At 43.8% G+C, this 21,531-nt stretch overlaps 1 protein-coding gene across 1 annotated transcript in view; it reads left to right on the forward strand.

Moving 5' to 3' along the window:
• The window catches only part of LOC307091368 (diacylglycerol kinase delta), a 56,019-nt gene that overhangs the window by 2,257 nt on the left and 32,231 nt on the right, over positions 1 to 21,531 (forward strand). The window contains exons 2-3 of the mRNA XM_079758321.1: positions 1 to 139; positions 999 to 1,103. The exon at positions 1 to 139 is cut by the window's left edge and continues 336 nt beyond it. Coding sequence (XP_079614447.1) covers positions 47 to 139; positions 999 to 1,103 — 198 coding nt within the window. The 5' untranslated portion in view covers positions 1 to 46. The remainder of the gene's footprint in view (positions 140 to 998; positions 1,104 to 21,531) is intronic.

A 21,531-nucleotide genomic window follows, 5' to 3' on the forward strand; every position in this document is an offset into this window, starting at 1 on the left:
CCCTTCCCCCTCCCTCCCTGCCTCCCTCTCCCTGTCTCCCGTTGCCATGGCGTCCAAGCTGAACCCCAACGTGCTATACGTGGGGGATCCAGGGGACTCGCTGGCCACCACACCTCCGGACTCTGAGAGGACCCACATCGTACGTACAGACGCACACAAAGTGCACACCTTTTACTGCGGCCTTTGACACCCTAGTGCTGAGAGTATTTGAGACCCCAACTTCTTAAATGGTTGTGTATCAGTCGTTTGGACCGCACCCAACATCTGCCCTTATATGGGCGTCCCATTGAGCGAGTGTGCATCCTACCACGCCAAGTTGTAAATCATTAAGGGAATAGTTGTAGTCCACTAAAAGTGTGGCCACGAATCATGGGACAAATCTGATTGTATAACCTTTATAAGACCTTTATAAGGTCTTTAAACAACATGCTTGTTTATCGACAATGTATAATCAGATAGCTATCGATAATTAATTATAATTTATTAATAATTAATCTGAAATCTCCCACGACCCCGTATGCAAATCAGACTCCCCTAAGATGGTTCCCAACCCACTGGTTGGGAACCAGTACATTAGAGTGTCTGGAGCAGTGACAGCTCAATAGATGACTAGGCTTGTGGTATCTCAACCTGTGGGTCGCGACCCCCCTCTGGGAGCACAAGATAGGGTTTCAAGGGCCCGGTGAGGATTTGTGTAAATGTTTTGTTTCCATCAATAACATTAGAATAGTGTGTAGTACTCAAAAGCCAGTTGAGTGAGTTGATCAGGGAGTTCTTATAATCTTAACAATATATTTGTTGTATTTCTGTGAAATACTTTTTTTACATGAATGGACAGATATTTAAGTTTTCTAATCACCAACAATGACAAATAGTCTTTAATTAAACATGCTATCTCCTCTCCTCCTCTAAACCCCGCTCTCTCAATCTCCTTCCACTCCCCCTCGCCTCGTCTTCTCCTCTTCATCTTCCATCCTCCTCCTCCTCTCCTCCTCCAGGCGGGGGAGGCGGGGGAGGAGTCATCGGACAGCGATGGGGAGCAGGAGGAAACGTCCCACAAGCTGATCCGCAAAGTGTCGACCTCGGGTCAGATCAGAGCCAAGGTAGGATGAGAGAGAGAGAGAGAGAGAGAGAGAGAGAGAGAGAGCATTTCTGTTTTACTTCTACTTACGTGCTTTCGCAATGTAAATGTATGTTTCCGATGTCAATAAAGCTAATTGAATTAGACAAAAATGTTATGGGGGAGAGAGAGAGTATATATGTTTAAAGAGAGAGAAATGGCAAGATATTAATGCGAAATGGAGAGAGAAAGATGGGAGAGAGAGAGAGAAATGAATTAACCCTACTTCTTACTCGCTTTGTCACTGTACATGTACTTTTCCCAGGGCAATGAATCCCTCTGAATAGAATTGAAATTGAATTGAGAGAGAGTGTGTCAGAGAGAGAGAGAGAGAGAGAGAGAGAGAGAGAGAGAGAGAGAGAGAGAGAGAGAGAGAGAGAGAGAGAGAGAGAGAGAGAGAGCGCCAGAGACAGCTAGAGAGATGGAGTGTATTGTGTGTAAGAGGGAGACACAAATAGAGTGTGTGTTTGCCAGGGAGAGAGAGAGAGAGGGAGAGAGACCGAGAAAGAGGGAGAGAAAACATGTGTATATGAGGATTGGAGAGAGAGAGAGAGTTAAAAAGTTAGGAAGATGATGAGAGAGAGACTAATTGTCTCTCTCAGAGAGGCAGAGGAAGAGCTGTATTATGTGTCCGTATGTTAATGCATATGGACATATTACTGTACTGTTGGGTGTGTGTGTGTGTGTGTGTGTGTGTGTGTGTGTGTGTGTGTATATGTGTGTGTGTGATGGTTGCCTCTCTCCCACACTAAGCTGTTGACCTCTGACCCCCGAGGACATCATGCATTTAGCCACTGGTGCCTTGCTTGGCCCCTTCAAACACAATTTGTCTCTCTCAACATCTTTATAACGTTTTATTCTTTCTCTCTCTCCTCTCTCTCTCTCTCTCTCTCTCTCTCTCTCTCTCTCTCTCTCCTTTCTCTATTCCTCTAAACCTCTCTTTACCTTCCTTTATTACTTCCTCAATGACAATGTTTTCCTGCAATCTGTGAACTCGGCCATGGGGTCAGCTGCCCTTTGGCCCGATGTCAGTGCGCTTCCTTCGCCCCTTTATTGGTGAAGGGGCCTCGTCCAGACGAGCCACCTGATTGGCTGTGGGTACACTGAAGAGCTGAAGTGATTGGAGGGTAATTTTGTCATTAGGAAGAAGCTTAATTACTGGAATGACGGCGTTGGCTTGTTTTCACTGTGATTTCCAGTAACTCACAAAACTATTGATTTTTTGAAGTAATTTTTTTTTCATGGGGGCATTGGAACAGATTATGCAAACACACACACACGCGCACACACACACAAACACACACACATGCACAAAATCCTCTTTCAATGATCATTGATTTACTAATAATCTTTATCAATATTAAATATTGTCATGGCTTTAGAATTATTTAGCATGTGTGTGTTTTTGTGTGTGTGTGTGTGTGTGTGTGTGTGTGTGTGTGTGTGTGTGTGTGTGTGTGTGTGTGTGTGTGTGTGCTTGTGTGGGAGTGTGTGTGCTGGTTTGTATGTATGTCTGCGTGTGCATGTGTGACCATAGTTGGATTCCTTACCGGCTCCGGTTGCTTTACTGTAATCACACATGGATCGATACCCGTGAGCAGCAGTGTTGGGTAACCGTGGCGACAACATCCCGTATCGCCGTGGTGATATCATTAGGATGTTTCTAAGAGCAGAGGAGAGTTGTGCACGCGACACCAGCCTCTCTCTGATTGGCTGCAGGTGTGGAGCGTACCGTTTTGTTTGCTCCGAGGCCTTGAGAATCTTGAGAAGCCGTTGCCATGGTTTTTTTGGAACAGGAAATGGATGAATAGAATTTCGAGTGCAGTAAAAGTTGGCAGAGGATTTTTGTTAATGCTTATGCTATACAAAGATGAGGGTGGAGATAAATCAATGCATTGCTCTGCTTACTGAAAGTGGCACAAAATATACAATTTCAAACCATTTAGATTTGATACTTGAGAATTTTTTTTGTCATGAATATCAAATATTTGTTCATGATGGAAGGAATTGAACTTTTGAGTTGGTTTTGCTGGTGAGCCTAGTGTAGGCTAGGCATAGCCAAACAAGGCGTTCACTGGGAGATAGAGTTATTGATTATAACACGAAGAGGATGACTCCGTGCAAGTGATCCTAACAACTGAGGGAAGTGAGTGGAGTTGGGAATCATGTAATTTTTCCAGTTTTCATCTTATACACGGATGGAACGGAAAGGCTAGTTAAACAAAACAGCTTCACCGTTTTTTTTCACTTTTGAATGGAGAGAAACTTTTGTCCGTTAGTAACCAAATAATAAAGGTTAAAAGTCTATATATAAACACAGTAGCCTCAGAGATCCGGGGAATCCTGTTGGATCCTGGCCGACCACTTCATTCAACACAAGGTGTGTGTGTGTGTGTGTGTGTGTGTGTGTGTGTGTGTGTGTGTGCGGTGTGTGTGTGTGTGTGTGTGTGTGTGTGTGTGTGTTTGTGTGATTAGCTTGTGTAATGTCACGTGATTCAAGTCGGATTAAATATCGACTCCGGGATTATGGTTCAATGGAAGCAAAGGGTTTAGTGGATTTGTGTGTGTTTGTGTGTGTGTGTGTGTGTGTGTGTGTGTGTGTGTGTGTGTGTGTGTGTGTGTGTCTGGGACATGTATAGACAGATGGAGAAACAGATGGATAGCTAGATTGACAGATACAGTAGATGAATGATCCAAAGGTTCAAATGTCCACCTCCTCGTCCAGCTCCTATCCCCTCTTCCTCTGCCCCCAAACTTCCCACATCCTTCTCCCTCCTCTTCCTCCACTTCCTACTCCTTCTCCATTCTCTTCCAAATATGGTCGTCTGGCCCTCTTGGCTTCCTCCCCCGGCGCCTCACCATGCGGCTGTCACTCAGGGCGTCCCCAGCGCCGCGTCCCACAGCCTATTAGCATACTCATTAGCACGCCGCGCGCTAACATACTTGTTAGCCGGGCGCTTACTCCTGCGAGTGCCGACCCCGACACTTGACACTATCAAATTAAGTCACAGCGTCCTGCGATAACCCAACAGCATGCTGCCGTTCCGCCCGCTCAGAGGCGGGAATTGTGAGAAGACTTTTATTTTGAAGGTGGCTGTCTAGAGGTTTGGAGGATTGATTTTTAGATCATGGGTCTCTATAATTAGGATTAGCTCAAGCATTTGTTCTTAAAGGTGCTACCTAGAGGTTTAGAGGTCTGTTTTAAGATCATGGGTCTCTATAATTAGGATTGACCCTGGCTTTTATTTTGAAGGAAAGGTCTAGAGGTTTGGAAGGACTGTATTAAGATCGAGGGTCTTTATTATTAGGAACAGCAATTAGTGCAGCCTCGTCGCCATGGGAACACGACCGTTTGAGAACAGGAAGTCATTCCCTTTTGGAGTTGTGTGTGTGTGTGTGTGTGTGTGTGTGTGTGTGTGTGTGTGTGTGTGTGTGTGTGTGTGTGTGTGAACCAGGTGAGCTAATTAGGGGGACCTGGTTCACACACACGCACGCAGACACCTGTGTCTGTATAACACCTCTTTCTTGTGTGTGAATGGTAAATGGACCGTATTTGGAAATGTGATTTCCTCTGCCGCATAGTCACACACGCACACAAACATATACACACAGTCGCTGACTAACACTCACTGACACCCACTCACTGACTAACACACACACACACACACACACACACACACACACACACACACACACACACACACACACACACACACACAACCACACTCACATGTTAAGATGACTAGTGGTAATGTCTCATAATAGAGAGAATAGAATACAGCCATAGAGGAAGCTATGTTTACTGTGTTTCACACCTTTGTATTTCAAACTCAAGCACAGTGTTAATTGGTTATTATCAAGAGGTAAATACAATAAATGCAATATAACAGTGTTTTTGAACTAAATTACTTGTTACCTAATTAAATAGCTAGCTCTCTAACTAACTGGCTGCCTGTCCAGCTAATTAACTTTCTGTCTAGTTAACTTACTAAAACTAACTCGTGTTCTTAATAACTCGTTCACTATGCACTATGCATATTTACAAATTAAGCATTTTTTTATTGAGGCCAGAGTGACTAAGCTATTTATAAACTATTTTGACTGAGAAAAGTGATCTGAGAAAGCAGCTCTGAAGCATGTTTAGCATCACTATGGCAACTGGGGTCACAGGAGTTATGGAAGTTTGTTTTCCATCAACAATTCTCTATCTCTCTCGTCTATCCCTGCCTCTACCTCTCTCACTATCTTGCTCTCTTCCATTGTGTATCTACTCCTGGCAGACTTATGTAAGGTCTCTGGATCTTTAGTATTCATTTTTTGTGTTACAATACAGCACATATTCTTCCTTCACAATCACTGTCACATCACAACTTGCAGTGGCGGCTGGTGATCGAAAATGTTGGTGGGGCACAGTAATAGACAGTCTGGGGTCCCCCCCCCCCCCCATAAAAAAAGTTGAATTTAATAGATTTGATTTCCTGTATTCTGGAGCATTTTGGGGATGGCCACAACCTTTTTACCTATACTATTCATTCAGATTCATAGCCTACATCCTGACTTGCAGGGCCTGGACAAGCTTACACTGCATATACAGACCTACTTTATGGCCATTCCACCAGCCATTGCTATTTGACCCATTGTTGTTCTGATATTCTGATATTGAGACAAATCATGATCACTGTCCTATAGCATCCATTTTTTCTGAGTTTCAATGTCTACTTCAAATGCAGTTAGAAATATGGGACAGTTACTTCATTTTGTTTATATGCCACAGGCCGAAAGACTAAATTAATATGAAACTTACTTGCTCCTTTTAAGTATAACATTAATTGGGGAGTCCAATTCTGCTACTGAAATGGGTGGGAAGTGCTTACAACTCTCTGCTAGTTAGTGATCTATATCTTCTCTACATGCAGTTGTGTAGCGCGAATGCTGCTGAGAGAGATAGCCTATTTGATTGATTCGCTGAATTATCCAATCATGTGGTGATAACAAAAAAGAAAAGCGATACCATTGGCCTGGGGCGCACACTGGTGCTACCCGAGGGCGAACTTTCTTGCGCCAATGAAAAGCTGTCTCTGCTTGATAGATAGCAAAAAGTTAGCGAGCTTACATTGACTTCAACGTGGCCGGCGCCCCTGACTTGGAGGAGGGCTTTATTTCGAATTACCAATAACTAGCCTAGCCCAAATCATTGACGTTCAGACGCATTTAAATGGTTGCTGGCAGTGACAAGTATATCACACAATTAAACGAGGATAAACGCTATGTATTTTTGTTGATTTATTTTGTATTGATAATAGTTGATTAATAGTTGGCAGATATATTCAAGTGAATATTTCACGGAGGGGAGGCGCCCTAGCGCCCTCTATTGACCCACCGCCACTGACAACTTGTATGACAGTCACAGTTGCTATCTTCATGTTTTCTTTCCACGAAATACGCAGAGCTATCTGAACACTGGCATCAAACTGTCTTAGCAAGATTAGACGAGTTAGTTAGTTCCATATTCATTGTTGTGCGTCCAGAAGGGGGCCTCGCTTGGTTAGCATTTCCTTTCCGTTAGCTGCCTCCATTGACTTGTAGGGTTACAGTAGCCTAGCTCCTGTTCATTTGTGGGAAATACACTTTGAATTACATTCCAAAGAGTTTCAATGTATTCCAAAGTCGCTCATTTAAAACCGTTGTGAGTAGCAACACAGTAAGATTCCAGTTTATTTACAAACGCGGAGATAATTCGACATCATTTCCAGCGCTGTGATAATAAGCGACTGTTCAGATCACATAGGACATCGTTATTCGAAGGGTGTTCCACTCACATGAAGACGAGCTAGGCTACTGTATCTCTGCAAATCAATGGAAGTTGCTAATGGAAAGCAAATGCTAACCCTGCGAACTCTAGTTCTGCACCCAGAAACCTGTGCTGTGACTTGGAGAAGGCTGTCTACAATTAAAGTTCATGCAACTTGATCAAGCTCAAAACTGATTTAGCTTGTGTGTGTGTGTGTATGTGTGGGTTTGTGTGTGTGTGTGTGTGTGTGTGTGTGTGTGTGTGTGTGTGTGTGTTACTGTAATTAAGAGTTTTCTTTTTGAAATCTGAGAAGACCAAATTCAATGTAGAGCCACCGAGCCATCACCTGGATCACAAAAGGTATACAAAATATTGAACCAATAAAAAAAGATAAAAGTCACCTCTTCATGAACTACCGGCATGGAAGACAGTATGGCATAGACAATAAATGAATAATACGTAAAGATGTTATAACCTTGGCTCAACTCAACCCAAAACCCAGCCCATCTTACCCTAAGCACAATTTCACTCTACCCTTCCCACCCCTTTTGGCCTCAAACATCTCTGTGGATCATTCTTGTGTGGGAGAACATAGCTGTGTGGCCCAACGCGTTGAACCATGATGAGACACTTTCCAAATCCTTGCAATAACGACTCATTCAACCCAAGGTTCTCTGTCTGAACTTTCAGCAGTTGAATCCCCTCATGTTTCAACGTACAGTTGTTTTTAATCAGATATTAGATCTACCTCTTCTCCTTTGTTTTTTCGGGCAAACTACCAACGTTAAAGTTGCACGGTGCCACCTACTGCACTGGAAGGTATTGTAACTCGACTTTACAAAGGATGCTGTATATCAGAGTGGTTGGACCACCCTTTGAAGCCTGGAATGGTTTTGCCCAGGGCTCTGACAGACAGGTGTGCACAATGTAACGTAAGAGGACTTCAAATGGTTCCAGAATATAATAATAATAATTATATAATTTATTATTATTACTATTGAACACTTTCAGGGATACTGAGATCACATGTAGTCACCCCTAAAACGCACAATGATGAATTCAGAATCAAACAACTCATCTGAATCTCAGTAAGACAGGCCAACGCCTATTTACAGACATCTCAGCGTATCCATTTGAGTATTAGTACTGAACTGGAGGGACGGACAGTGATCGAGTCTGACGTGTTGATAAGACCGATTTTCTTTAAATGAATCCCTGTGTTGAAGGAGGCTGAACGAACACTGTCTGCATCCATTTGCTTTGCGTCTGTTCCAATATGGAGCCGGGGAATGAAGCGATGCTCTTGTACAAGTCCCTCTCCTCTTGCTTCTGCACGACTTTGTGTAGGTGTATGTAGAGTTATGTAGCTGTACTCTTTACTGTGTGTGTGTGTGTGTGTGGGTTGTGTGTGTGTGCGTGTGTGGGGGATGAACAGGGATAACTTCAAGAGCGTATAGTGTGTGGGTTGACCGTGTGTGTGTGTGTGTGTGTGTGTGTGTGCTGATGTGAATATGTTGAACAAGGCCTGTGGACTGATGCCGGTGAGAGAGACAGAGAGCGAGCAAGAGCGATGGAGAGAGAAAGAGATGTTTTATTCAATCCTTTTAATACATTTCTCTCAGTACTTACTTGATTATTGTCGCCGTTACAATAAAGCATCTCGAAACAATATGAATAGAAACCGCTAGATAAGACGCATTAGAATAGATTGATCAAATCTATATTTGACTGACATACCGACGTGGTCTTCCAATTGGACAGGTTCTCTCTTCACCTCTTCACTGCGATAGCCAGTGAAGAGGTGAACACTCTGGCGCATACTGGTGGGTACTACACGCTGCTGGTGGAAGAGGTGTTATACACCATCACACACACACACACACACACACAAACACACACACACACATACATGCTCACTTTGTGAAGCGCATTGGAAAGTGCTCAAATTCAAATAAATTATTATGGCTATTTTTATGTTATTAATATCTGATCTGGTGTTACTTTATCTTGATTGGCTCAACCTCCACTTGTTCTATCCTCTCTTGCTGTGTATTCTTGGTCTCAGTGTTGTGTCTGTGTAGGTGTGATTCCCCTGCATGTGGGTAAGGCGGTGCTGTGTTCTCTGGTTGTATAATAAAAACATGCTCAGGTGTTTAGAAGTAGGAAGACCCCACTTATCCTATTCCTTATGTAACTGATGTGGGCTGACTCCACACACACACACACACACACACACACACACACACACACACACACACACACACATAGACACACACACACACACACACACACACACATACCTGGGTGCTTACTATCATAACTCTGTTCCTCTGCAAACTGTAGCTGTAAAAAGTAGCTAATGTGGGTTTTTCGTTGCCCAAAGGACACGCAGGCAGTCACTAGTGGTAACAGTAGCAGTACAGGGAATTGAACCTGCAGCTGGATGGAGGTGCCTTTACCAAAAGGGTAAACCCCTCGGCCCCTCACCCCAGCACACACACACAGACACACAGACACACAGACACACACACACACACACACAAACACACACACCACCTAGGTCTATGCACTGCCACAATACGTGCACTAACACACACGCGGTTAATGCATGGTGTTCTAGATAGCGGGCTCGTATTTCAGAGAGCGAGTGTGTGCACTATTGATTACTTAAATAGAATGAAATCACAGGTCAATGATCACGCCCACTCACACACACCCACACACTGTTCAGTCCCTGGCAATGGCTGAGTCAGGAAGTGAAGTCAGAGGTGCAACAGGAAATCCAGCTCTGCAAGCCACAAAACCAGGTTCTACTATAGACTTTAGTTTGTGTTTGATATGAATCAATCTTATCTCAGTATAACTATTCCATATAAGGTTAAAGCGGACATGAAGCAGCCTAGTTTCGATGAGTATTGTAAGATATCTGGAGCAAACAAACTAAATACTAAAAATGAGCGAGACGTTACCCCAAACTGAGGATGGTCGAGCCGTCGGCCCCCCTTCGGTGCGGAGGGGGGTGGGCCGCACCGAGATCTGCCCTGCAGTACCCCGGCCTCTATTTATCTACCAGATGCCCTGCTGTGAAGGGAACGTGTCGGATGTGTGCACGGCCTCCCCTCAAGAGATCCGTGCGGAGAGCCCAGTGCGAACCAATCAACTGCGGATATGTTAACCTTAGCAAACGACAGCTGTTAGCTACGGTACAACGGGACGTAGTAATGTTTGAAACATCTGTGGTTTTCGTCAAGTCCCTCATTATAGGTGACTTATTGGCAGGTAACGACCTCTCTAAGGGCACTCAGAGAGGCTATTTCCTTTAGGGCACACACACCTATTTCATTGCTAGTGGACGGGGTCGGACGGCCACTACACCCAACCTGAAACCAGGAACAGCCAAACATAGAGGGAGCGGCCTGGAACTTCAGCCTGTTGGTCCGGTGAACCACCCTCTCCTCACAACCCTATCCTGAATCCACAGATTCACCGTTTACACAGTGCTCACGTCAAACCCGAGCTTTACAGATAATCAGAGGATTCTCCCGGTTCAGTGCCGCTAGCTATCCATGCTGAAGAACCACTCACCTGCCTAAGAGGCAAAGCCTGAGCCTGGACAATCTCTCGGTTTTTGACTCGGTACAGTCCATTGCGACATCCCGGGGCAATCCAACACTGAGTCTCCATGCATCGCTTTGTTAGTTTGGGGTTCCTTGTTTTCCACTGAGTCAGCTTTTGTTCTCTAATAAATGACTGTAGGACTCGAGCCAACTGACCTAGTAACATCACACCCTACGCTAGGACAAGATGGTGGCGCGCTTGCTTGAAAAACATAGTTTAGAATACTTAACTGTTATCCAGTTTCACTGACAGTGTTTAACCTTTTAGGGGTTATAGTGTGGGAAATTATCTTGTAAATTATTCTTACTACATCCAGGGTTTGATTTCCAGGATTTCAGTAAAAGGTTCAAATTCTGGTAAGGGAGTTGAAGTCTGAATATCCTGGGGCAAAATGAGAATAACGACCGAAAATCATCATGTTTGTTCTTTATGTCGTCTTACCTCGATTCCGTCCATCCGCCTCCCTCAAACTCTATCTCTATCTCTTTCCCACTCTCTTTCTCTCTATCTCCATCTCCCTCTATCTTGCTCTTTCTCTGTCTTTCTCTATATCGCTCCCTTCCTCTCTTTCCGTTTTTGCCATTACCTCATTTAATGGAGGCCTCCGTTAAAGGCAAGCTTGCCAGATCTCTCTCTCTCTCTCTCTCTCTCTCTCTCTCCCTCTCTCTTCTTCCCTCCATTAAAGCCAAGCTTGGTCATCCATCAACCTGCAAGCCCATTAGGGGAGAGGAGGGGAGGAAGAGTGAGAGAGGTAGAGAGAAAGAGAGAGGAGGGGTAGAGAGAGAGAGAGGGAGGGAGAGAGAAATGAGAAAGGAGGGAAATAGAAGCCACATCATCATCATTAGACACATGCGGTGTACCAGAGAGAGGGAGGATGAGGAAGACGGAGAGAGGGGGAGAGGGAGAAACCAGAGCGTATCATCATCATCGTCGTTACGGTGGTCACGGTAGTGAACCCATCATGGGGCAGGATTCATTTCAGTTGTGTGATGGAGTTGATTCCCTCATGTAATGGGGTTATTTCTAGCGTTTAATGGTGTTGAATTCATCATGTAGAACGTGTCAGGTAATGGGGTTAATTCTAGGGTTAGAGTTGACTATAGTGTTTGATGGTGTTGAGTGCATCAGATAATGGGGTTAATTCTAGTGTTAAATGAGGTTAAATTATTCAGGTAATGGGGTTAATTGTAGTATTTAATTATGTTGAATTATTCAGGTAATGGTGTTGATTCCAGTGTTTAATGATGTTGAATTCATCAGGTAATGGAGTTGATTCTAGTGTTTAATGATGTTGAATTCATCAGGTAATGGGGTTGATTCCAGTGTTTAATGATGTTGAATTCATCAGGTAATGGGGTTGATTCTAGTGTTTAATGATGTTGAATTCATCAGGTAATGGGGTTGATTCTAGTGTTTGATGATGTTGAATTCATCAGGTAATGGGGTTGATTCTAGTGTTTGATGATGTTGAATTCATCAGGTAATGGGGTTGATTCTAGTGTTTATTGGTCTTCAATTCATCAGGTAATGGAGTTGATTCTAGTGTTTAATGATGTTGAATTCATCAGGTAATTCTAGTGTTTATTGGTCTTCAATTCATCAGGTAATGGAGTTGATTCTAGTGTTTGATGATGTTGAATTCATCAGGTAATGGGGTTGATTCTAGCGTGTGATGATGTTGAATTCATCAGGTAAAGGGGTTGAATCTTGTGTGTGATGTTGGAGTCATCAGGTAATGGGGTTGAATCTTGTGTGTTATGTGTGAGTTGAACGTGAGTGGAACGCATCATGTAATGGTGTCGATATCGGTGTGTGTGATGGAGCTGAATCCAAAATGTGACAGAGTGTATCCCAGAATGCGATGTTGTTGATTCCGTCCATGACCGGGTGGACGACATTGTGTAGAGTATAGTGACGGTCAGGGCTGATTTCCCCATGTAACAGAGTATATCCCGGTGTGTAATGGAGTCCATTCTGTTAATCCTGCATGAGCTCCGGGCCAGAATGTGTCTCTGAGAAACACTCAGACGCGCACACTTCCTCATTTGCTATCTCTGCCTCTCTCTCTCCGATGTGCTCTCGCAGGCGTTGGCCATAAAAAAAAAAACTGAACTAAATATAAACCCCCCTCACAAGACTTCCTCTTTAATTTGTTTCTAACTCTTTTTCTCTCGCCTCGCCTCTCGCCTCTCCTCTCCACTCCCCTCCTTCTCTCACCTCCTTTGTCCTTTTGTCTGGTCCTTTTTGCGTTCATTTATTTCTGCATGAATTTCTTCTAATTTAATCTACGTTCTGTTATTTCTGAGTATACAGTACAGCACTCTGTGTTCCTCTCTCTCTCTCTCTCTCTCTCTCTCTCTCTCTCTCTCTCTCTCTCTCTCTCTCTCTTTCGCTCTCGCTCTCTCTCTCACTCTCTGTTGCCAAAAATAGATTTACTGGTTCTCTCTCGGCTTTAAAAAGAAAACTAGTGCACACACACACACACACAAACGCACGCACGCACACACACACACACACACACACACACACACACACACATGCTCATCGAAGCATGCGAACAAATAACCACATAAATTGCATACAAAAACAAAACAGAAACACAGTCACACAGTAGCACACACACACAAATGCCCTCACATGCTCCCACATACACACAATAGTCAAAACATACAAGCAATTAACCGCATACAATGCGTGTATGTGTGTGGGTGTGTGTGTTCGAGTGCCTCTTGAAATGCAACAACATGAAGAACCCCATCTGTTTGTGACAATCGGCCCAGCTTGAGTGTGTGTGTGTCTGTGTGTGTCTGTGTGTGTCTGTGTGTGTGTGTGTGTCTGTGCGTGTGTGTTTACAGTTCAAATATAGCCCACAAGAAACCAAAACAATATAATCTTAGAATTTTAACGTAAATATACTCACAGATGGTTGGGGTCAAGGGTCGCGTCAAGAGCCAATAAAGATGGCTCATCAACTGAAACCGTTTCTATTTTAAGCAGAGGTGGAAAACTATTTGCGCCGTGAGCAGACTGTAAAATGTAATGAATAAAACGGGCTTACGTATTTACTTTTACTTTACATATTATGACTTATGGAGAGGTAGAGCCTAGATATGTATTTTATTTTAGCTCAACTAAATTGCAATTCTTTTTAGTTATAGGGGTACTGAACCAATAACACAATAACTTTTTTCACTTGGTCATTGTGAAAAGCGAGGGTCGCATTTCCCCAGATCCTAGCATTTAGCCCCGTTTACCTGTGCATACATGCATAGCACACACTACAAACAACAACCACACACCACAGTTTAATCCACTTCATTTATTTACATGATGCATAATTCACAAAGTTAACCATACATTTTTATGGTTGGTGTGATTTATTTATCAAAGACTGTGTTGTGTGTGTGTATATATATTTGTATGCATCGTTTAATGAATATATTGTGTTTGGGCTGTTGTTCTGTGGCGTTTGATTGATCATGGTTGTTTTGATTTCTTACCTATCCCAGTGGGCTCTCCCAATCAGCCTCTGATTGGTAGGCCTATTTAATGGGAAGACATGGTGTGAGTTGGGGGCGGGTATTTGAGATGCAACAGCTTGAGGAGAGGCTGTATTCTTTGCTTTGCCTTTTGCATGTTTTTGGAAGTATAAATAAACCGACATCATTTTCTTTAAACTCTCTGAGCCTCCTCCTGTTTTCTAAAAGTTCACTCCTTGGGTGCGTCCCGTCCCGCATGTGAGTTGGGGGTTCAATACCTCTTTCTCGCAGTCATATGTCTAAGTTACGGAAGAGGATAAGGCCCACACAGTAGGAAAAAAAAAATAGTTCTGACTTTATTCCCAGAATTCTGACTGTAAAGTCAGATTTCTGAGAATAAAGTCCGAACTAAAATAGTTTTTTTATGTTTGGCCCTAATTCTCTTTCGTACTAAGTTGATGGTCAGCATAGTCATCAATTTGTCACTGTTGCTAAAATTACACGAATGAAGTAAAATCAGGAGTAAAAGCTTGTGAATTTTCCCCTGTTGTCCAAACATTTGCATTTAGGGCATTTGGCAGACATACAATGAGTACATTTGTCAGAAGAAACAACAATATATCTCTGTCGTTAAAACAAGCGTGACGCATTTACAACTGCTAGGTAAACCCATTCCCCGTATACAACGATAGCTAGGATAAGACTCTTCACAATGCTGAGTACTATTTCTGAGTGCCAGGAAGTACAACGAGTGCCTACGTATAACTTTCAGTACACTCTTTGACTAGTGAAAGTACAACATACGTTAAGGTTCTGCAAACAACTTTCAGTATGCTCTTTGATGTCAGGACAAAGGGACACCGGTGGGGAGATGTCTGTGGGCGTGTGGAGGTCTGTCTGGCTGATGATGATGGGCGCGTCCGAGAGAAGGTTAAGCCTCTTAGACACTTGTCGTACAACGCAAGGGTGCGTGTGGATGTAGGGAGCTCTGTCCGGCCAGCGGTTGATTTGGATGTCGTCTGAAAGAGGGATACGTTTCTCAGACGTTAATAGTATAATGTGTCTGAGTAGTTTGGCATGTCTTCTATACAACATTGCTCACTTTCACGCTCATACAGGAGGTTCACTTACTCCTCACGCTTATCTTAATTAAGTCTCTCTGATCACATCGTAGTTGATCTTATCTTGATTATGTATTAATTATATATTAAATATTCAGACCTTATAGGGAGGGTGATCTTTCCCATGTTGGGAGAGTATACTTATTTAAGTTCAGCCCAACTTTCAATTTTGTTATTACATTTTAACATTTTCATAAAAGGAAATATTTGATGTTGGTTTAGCTTCTCGGCGGTTGGTGCAGCTGAGCCTAATCGGGCCACTCTGATGGTATCTCCGTTGAGCCTGACTTAACTTAGTCACCCTGGTCTTATTATAGTTTGGTTCAGCATCTGGTGAGTTGTTCTGGTTTTGTCTCGTGATGGTCGCTTTTGTTTTGAGCCCGTTGGTTCACACTGGAAGGATGTGGGTTGATCTCGGCATCGCATCTCACACGCATCTCACTCCGAGAGTTCACTCTGTTGCTGTGGTTGTGTGTTTGTGTGCGTGTGTGTGTGTGTGTGTGTGTGTGTGTGGGGGGGGGGGCTGGCTGTTTGCATGTGTGTGGGCGATCATGGTGACCAAGGCAGAAGAAAGCCAGCCTTAATCAGAATGCAGGAAATTCCAAATTATTATTCAAATAAACTGCACGCTTCTGGAAGTGAGATGTGAACTCAACGTGAAACGCTTTTATTTTGAAAAACACAAAACCAACATCATTCATAACGGCCAAGAGGAAGTGAAAGAGAGACTGAGTGGATTCCCTAACGTACCGGCGGGTGCTATTATGTTACAGCATCGGAGAAAAGCTCTTGAAATCGGAAGAGTTGCCCTAAGGGTACACTAAACGTTTTTATTGACGGCTTTGGCCATTGAGAATGCTGGTACTAGTTCAGAGGACACACAGTTGAGGTTTTAAAACAAAGTTAACAAAACTGCTGTAATACAAGGAGGAAGTAAGGTGTTCTTCCCTTTGTTTTTCTATGTGGCCATTGAATTAAAGAGCAACTCGTCCTTTGTGATGAAGTGAAACCCAGCACAGCAAGGTATTTGGGAAGGATTTCCTCGAAGTCTCCCGACTGTCAATATTCTCCAATGTGTTCATTTTGAATGGCTGAATAGAAAACAGTAGTTTTGTGTATATTCTGCTTTGATGGCACTGTGTATCCAACCAATTTATTGTTATTTTTATTATCTTAAGATAGTTGTGAGCGTATTTAATAGATATAAATACATATTGTATTGTTTTAGTATATCATGCTGCATTGAGGCTAATTCGTTTATATCCTTTTTTTTATTTCAGCAACCATCAGCGTTTAGTTTCCCAGTGTGCACTCGGCTTATTTAGCTTAGTAGGAACAAAGAGAGTCTTCTGGCTTTGCTCAAGGGCGAGGAGGAGGGGAGACGTCCCCTCATAATCATATTAGGAGGGGACGCACACAGACCTCAGCCCAACTGCCAGTTGCCCTCATACTCCTCTCCTGGTTTCTTCCCCTCTCCTTCTTTTCACACTTTCATTCTATTGATTGGTTCTTCCATCTCTGTCCCTTTTGCATCTCTCTCTCTCTCGCTCTCTCGCTCTCTCTCTCTGTCTCTCTCTCTCTCTCTCTCTCTCTCTCGCTCTCTTGCTCTCTCTCTCTCTCTCTCTCTCTGTCTCCCTCGCTCTGCCTCGGTCTCTCTGTCTCTCTCTCGCTCTGCCTCTGTCTCTCTGTCTCTCTCTCTCACTAGACACTCTTAGACACTAGTAAAAGAACGAACATACGTTTGCGACAGAAAGCCACATCCTTTGACAAAGAGGGAGGGCTGCATGCGTCTGTGTGTGTGTGTGTGTGTGTGTGTGTGTGTGTGTGTGTGTGTGTGTGTGTGTGAGCGATCAAATGGCAATGAAAAAAAGGAGATGTTAAAAGAGAGAACGCAACGAGAGAGAGAGAGCGAGAGAGAGAGAGAGAGAGAGAGAGAGACCTAAGGCCGAGAGCAGACTAAGGGAACGCGTTTTCTGTGAAACATAGAGGTGTGTTTACAGCCCCTTTGTATTCAAAGTAGGCCTCAGGACACACAATCACACCAAACCCAGGAGGACGTCATATCTTCTACACACACACACACACACACACACACACACACACACACACACACACACACACACACACACACACACACACACACACACACACACACACACACACACACACACACACACACACACACACACACACACACATCACATCACACTGTCTACCGGGTGGTGTGGTGTTTAGCCTCCCAGATGAAAGCTGTTGGTCACCTCTTATCACCACTGATATTACTACCTGTCGGCAACCTAACTCCTACCTGCTCCTGAAAGGGCCAGCGTCGCATTTTACTTTGCTCCATTATAAGCGCTGCGTTGTGGCGATCAACTGCCCTCCCTGTGACTTTTTTGCGGTACCAGAGTGGATATTGCAGACTGATATCCTTCCTCTTTGTGTATATGACGCAGTTCTCATCTTTCAACGACATCAATCCGGAAAACAACTTGACCAAGAGTACATCGTACTCTTTACTTGCCCTGATGCTATCCTCAGAGGTCAGGTCATCACCTCCCTGGCACACCCATCACTACCACCACCACCACTTTGCCCCGCGGAAACTGGGAATAGGCTGCGATTGGCCCGTGAGACGGAGGAATGATCCTCTATGGTTATAAATACCAGATGAAAACACAGAGAGAGAGAGAGGGGGAGAGAGAGATGGTGAGAGGAAGAGAGAGGGTGAGAGAGGATGAGTGAGGAGGGGGAAGAGAGGGAGAGAGAGGGGAGGGAGGGAGAGAGAGAGAGAGAGAGGGGATGGGGGAGAGAGGAGAGGGGAGAAAGAGCTTTAGCAGAGTGGGGGGAGAGAGAGGGGAAGGAGAGAGAGGGGATGGGGGAGAGAGAGAGAGGAAAAGTGATGAGAGTGTTGAGTGATGAGTAGCTTTTCTTTATTAGAATGAAGGATAACCGGATGAGGGGGTGAGGAAAGTGGGATGATGAACGGATAGAGAGGCCGTACACAAGTATAGATCCGATGTTTGATGTCAGAATATCTGTGGAAAGTAGGACAATTACATGACCGGACCAGAGTGGTGTTGACCGACAAAAAGTAAGAGGGAGAGAGAGAGAGAGAAAGAGGGAGGCAGCAAATTACAGAGAGATGGGCAGAGAGAGAGGCAGCGTATGACTAAAAGAGAGAGAGAGGTAGACAGGCAGTGTGTGACTAAAAGAGAGAGAAAGAGAGGGCGCTTGACCAGTAAAACATAAAGATTATGTGTGAGGGAATTAAGGAAAGAGGCGAAGGTAAGAATATCAGGTAGAAAAATGTAAGATAGAGAGAGAGATAAGGACAGCCATGAACCCAGTTGGTATGTGTTGGCCCAACCCCACACCACATGCTCACACACACGAACACATACACACACACACACACACACACACATATTCTGCTGGACTTTGTTGCGATGGAGGTGAGGTGGGCGTTTTTGATGAACATCATGTTTTTAAGATCAAAATATCTTGGGAGTGTAGATTCTGGCTACAGTGGTTCATATCTAACAACACAAGTCTGTCTTCAACAACACTATATAATTTTACACTCTACACAATACGCACATACGTATATATATACTGTACACACGTTGCTTTTAACTACACACAAGATACATTTGAACTGTACCATACATACATAGTTACATAAGTACATTCATAAAAACATAAATGCACAGATACATATATTCATACATACAAGCATACATACATGGATGCATACAAACATATACATACATACATGCATACATACATACATACATACATACATACATACATACATACATACATACATACATACATACATACATACATACATACATACATACATACATACATACATACATACAGACTAGTATGCAACATTACACACTCTTTACACATGGAATGGTGTCTATGGTAAATCAGTGCAAACAGAACGATGAACTCTGGATTAATAGTAATTGCGGGATTTTTTACCCAGAGTAGTCTGCCACTCCGCAGCGCTCTGCTCCAATCAGAGCACTCCTCACAGGTTCAAGTCAACCGTCGACATGGCAACGGGATCCATGTTATCCGGCTACGCTAATCTATTTGTGGTTTGCGATAATGAGCTGAGTCAAGTTTGTTTGTATGGATCTTATCATCATTAGAGTCTCGCAGGAAATATTTCACTTTGACAAGCCATTTAAAAAACAGAGTCAATTCGTGACATCACAAGTGGGAGTGTCCACCCAGGTGCATGATGGATAGATCATACTAAATAGGGGCCCCTTAAGTTGCAAAGACCTAGGCCACATTAGAAGACTTCATGAACCTGAATACATAGCATATATATCACATCCGTAATGGGATTCCTAAATCTATGAGGACTTGATGTACAAAACGTAGGAGGAAGTGGATTTCATTGGGTCACCAAGCCCATTTCCCCATGCTGTTAAGGTGACTCATTCACAAAAGCAATAGTGTCTGTTGTAGAGGAAGTAAATGCGGTTACAGTTGAATGTGAAATAAACCGTCGTAACGTTATAAAGTCCACCATCCATTTCTTCCTGTCGTATCAGCCGTTGATCGCCACGGAAACCGAGTCACGCCACTCCACTCTTGCCATGAAGATTCTCTAGAACCCATAACCAGAATGGTCTGCATCGTGACTCATCAATCAATCAACCCCCCCCCCCCCCCCTCATACCCACACACACACCGACACACATGGAGACTAATCGATCTGGTCATCAGCTGTTCCATCGATTGATTGCACTACGGTTCCCCTCTTAAACAAATCGGTCGGGGTGTCACCATGCAGCCACGGAAACGTGTGCCGATGTGTGTCGCAACACGCAGGCAAACTGGATTGGATCTGATCAAATCCAACTCTAATTAAATACTATTTAATCGGGGGGGGTGGGGGTCTAGTGGACTGAACATCCTACTCTGCAATGGACTCATGACTCATCGCCCATGGCAACGGCACAGACGTCTGGACGTCAGGGTCGGGAGACAGAGAGAGGGGGGGGGGGGGGGGGGGAAGACACTTACAATGAACCGACAGTTATCGATTTGAAATAAGATCCTGCTTGCTGATTGGGTGGGAGTTGTGCCAATCAGACACAGGACTGGATGGCTGGGATTGGTTGTGTTGTAGAGATCTGGTTGTGACATCCCGCCTTGCTCCGCCGGCTCCTTTGTTTTTACGGTTCTGTTGTTGACTAAAAACAGATTTAATGTGGTAAGTCTGTTTTCATGCCATTTTTTTTTCGTCACACATAATAAATAGCAAAACATTCGAATCTATTCTGATGAATCAATACATTTTTTTGTCTCCTCTCCTTTCCTCTATTCTCATCTCTTCTCCTCTCCTATTGTCTCTTCTGAGATATCAGTTAATAATCACCTACAGCTATATAAGTGTGTGTTTAGTGTGCATATAGTGCATGTGTGCGTGTGTGTGTGTGTGTGCGTGCGCGTGCGTGCGTGCGTGTGTGTGTGTTTTCACACATTCCCACACAGATAATTAGAGCAATTTCTAACGTCGCTCCTTCGGCTGTGTTGAATTTCCGTACTAGAAGCAGTTATATATAATTACCTAGTACCATCATGCTGCATGTAATTATATTTAACACAGTGTCAAACACAAACACACACAGACACAAAACGCACACACAATAAAATCTGAATTATTGTTGGTTAAAAAGATATCCCTGTGTTTGTTTGTGTGTGTGTGTGTGTGTGTGTGTGTGTATGTGTGTGATTGTGATTGTGATTTTGTGTGGGTGTGTGTCTGCGTGCAGACTTGTGCATGCAGAATCAAACTAAAGTAATAAAGACTGGTCTGAAAATATTCCTGGACGTCCTGAATCTCATGTGAAGCTGGTCTCTCCTGGATGGAGGGTGAATCTCACTGTGAATCTGTTCTCTCCGGAATTGAGGTCTAATCTACTGTGAAGCTGGTCTCTCCTGGATTGAGGGTGAATCTCACTGTGAATCTGTTCTCTCCGGAATTGAGGTCTAATCTCACTGTGAAGCTGGTCTCTCCTGGATTGAGGGTGAATCTCACTGTGAATCTGTTCTCTCCGGAATTGAGGTCTAATCTCACTGTGAAGCTGGTCTCTCCTGGATTGAGGGGGAATCTCACTGTGAAGCTTGTCTCTCCGTATGGAGGGTAAATCTCCCTGTGAACCTGGTCTCTCCTGGATGGAGGTTATCCCTAGTGGGACAGAGTGGAGCGTGCGGAACGTGGAAACACTCATTCAGTTCCCCCCCCCGGCTAGGGTTGATAACCAAGATGGCCGATTTCGTTGTAGAAGACCAATTAGTATACTGAAGGGCAGCGTTTGTTAAACTCTGGGGTGGGACCCAAAAAAGCCACCATCCAATTGGAGGAGGGTC

The sequence above is a fragment of the Pollachius pollachius genome (genome assembly GCF_949987615.1).
Source record: "Pollachius pollachius genome assembly, chromosome: 20".
In the NCBI taxonomy this organism is placed as follows: Eukaryota; Metazoa; Chordata; class Actinopteri; order Gadiformes; family Gadidae; genus Pollachius; species Pollachius pollachius.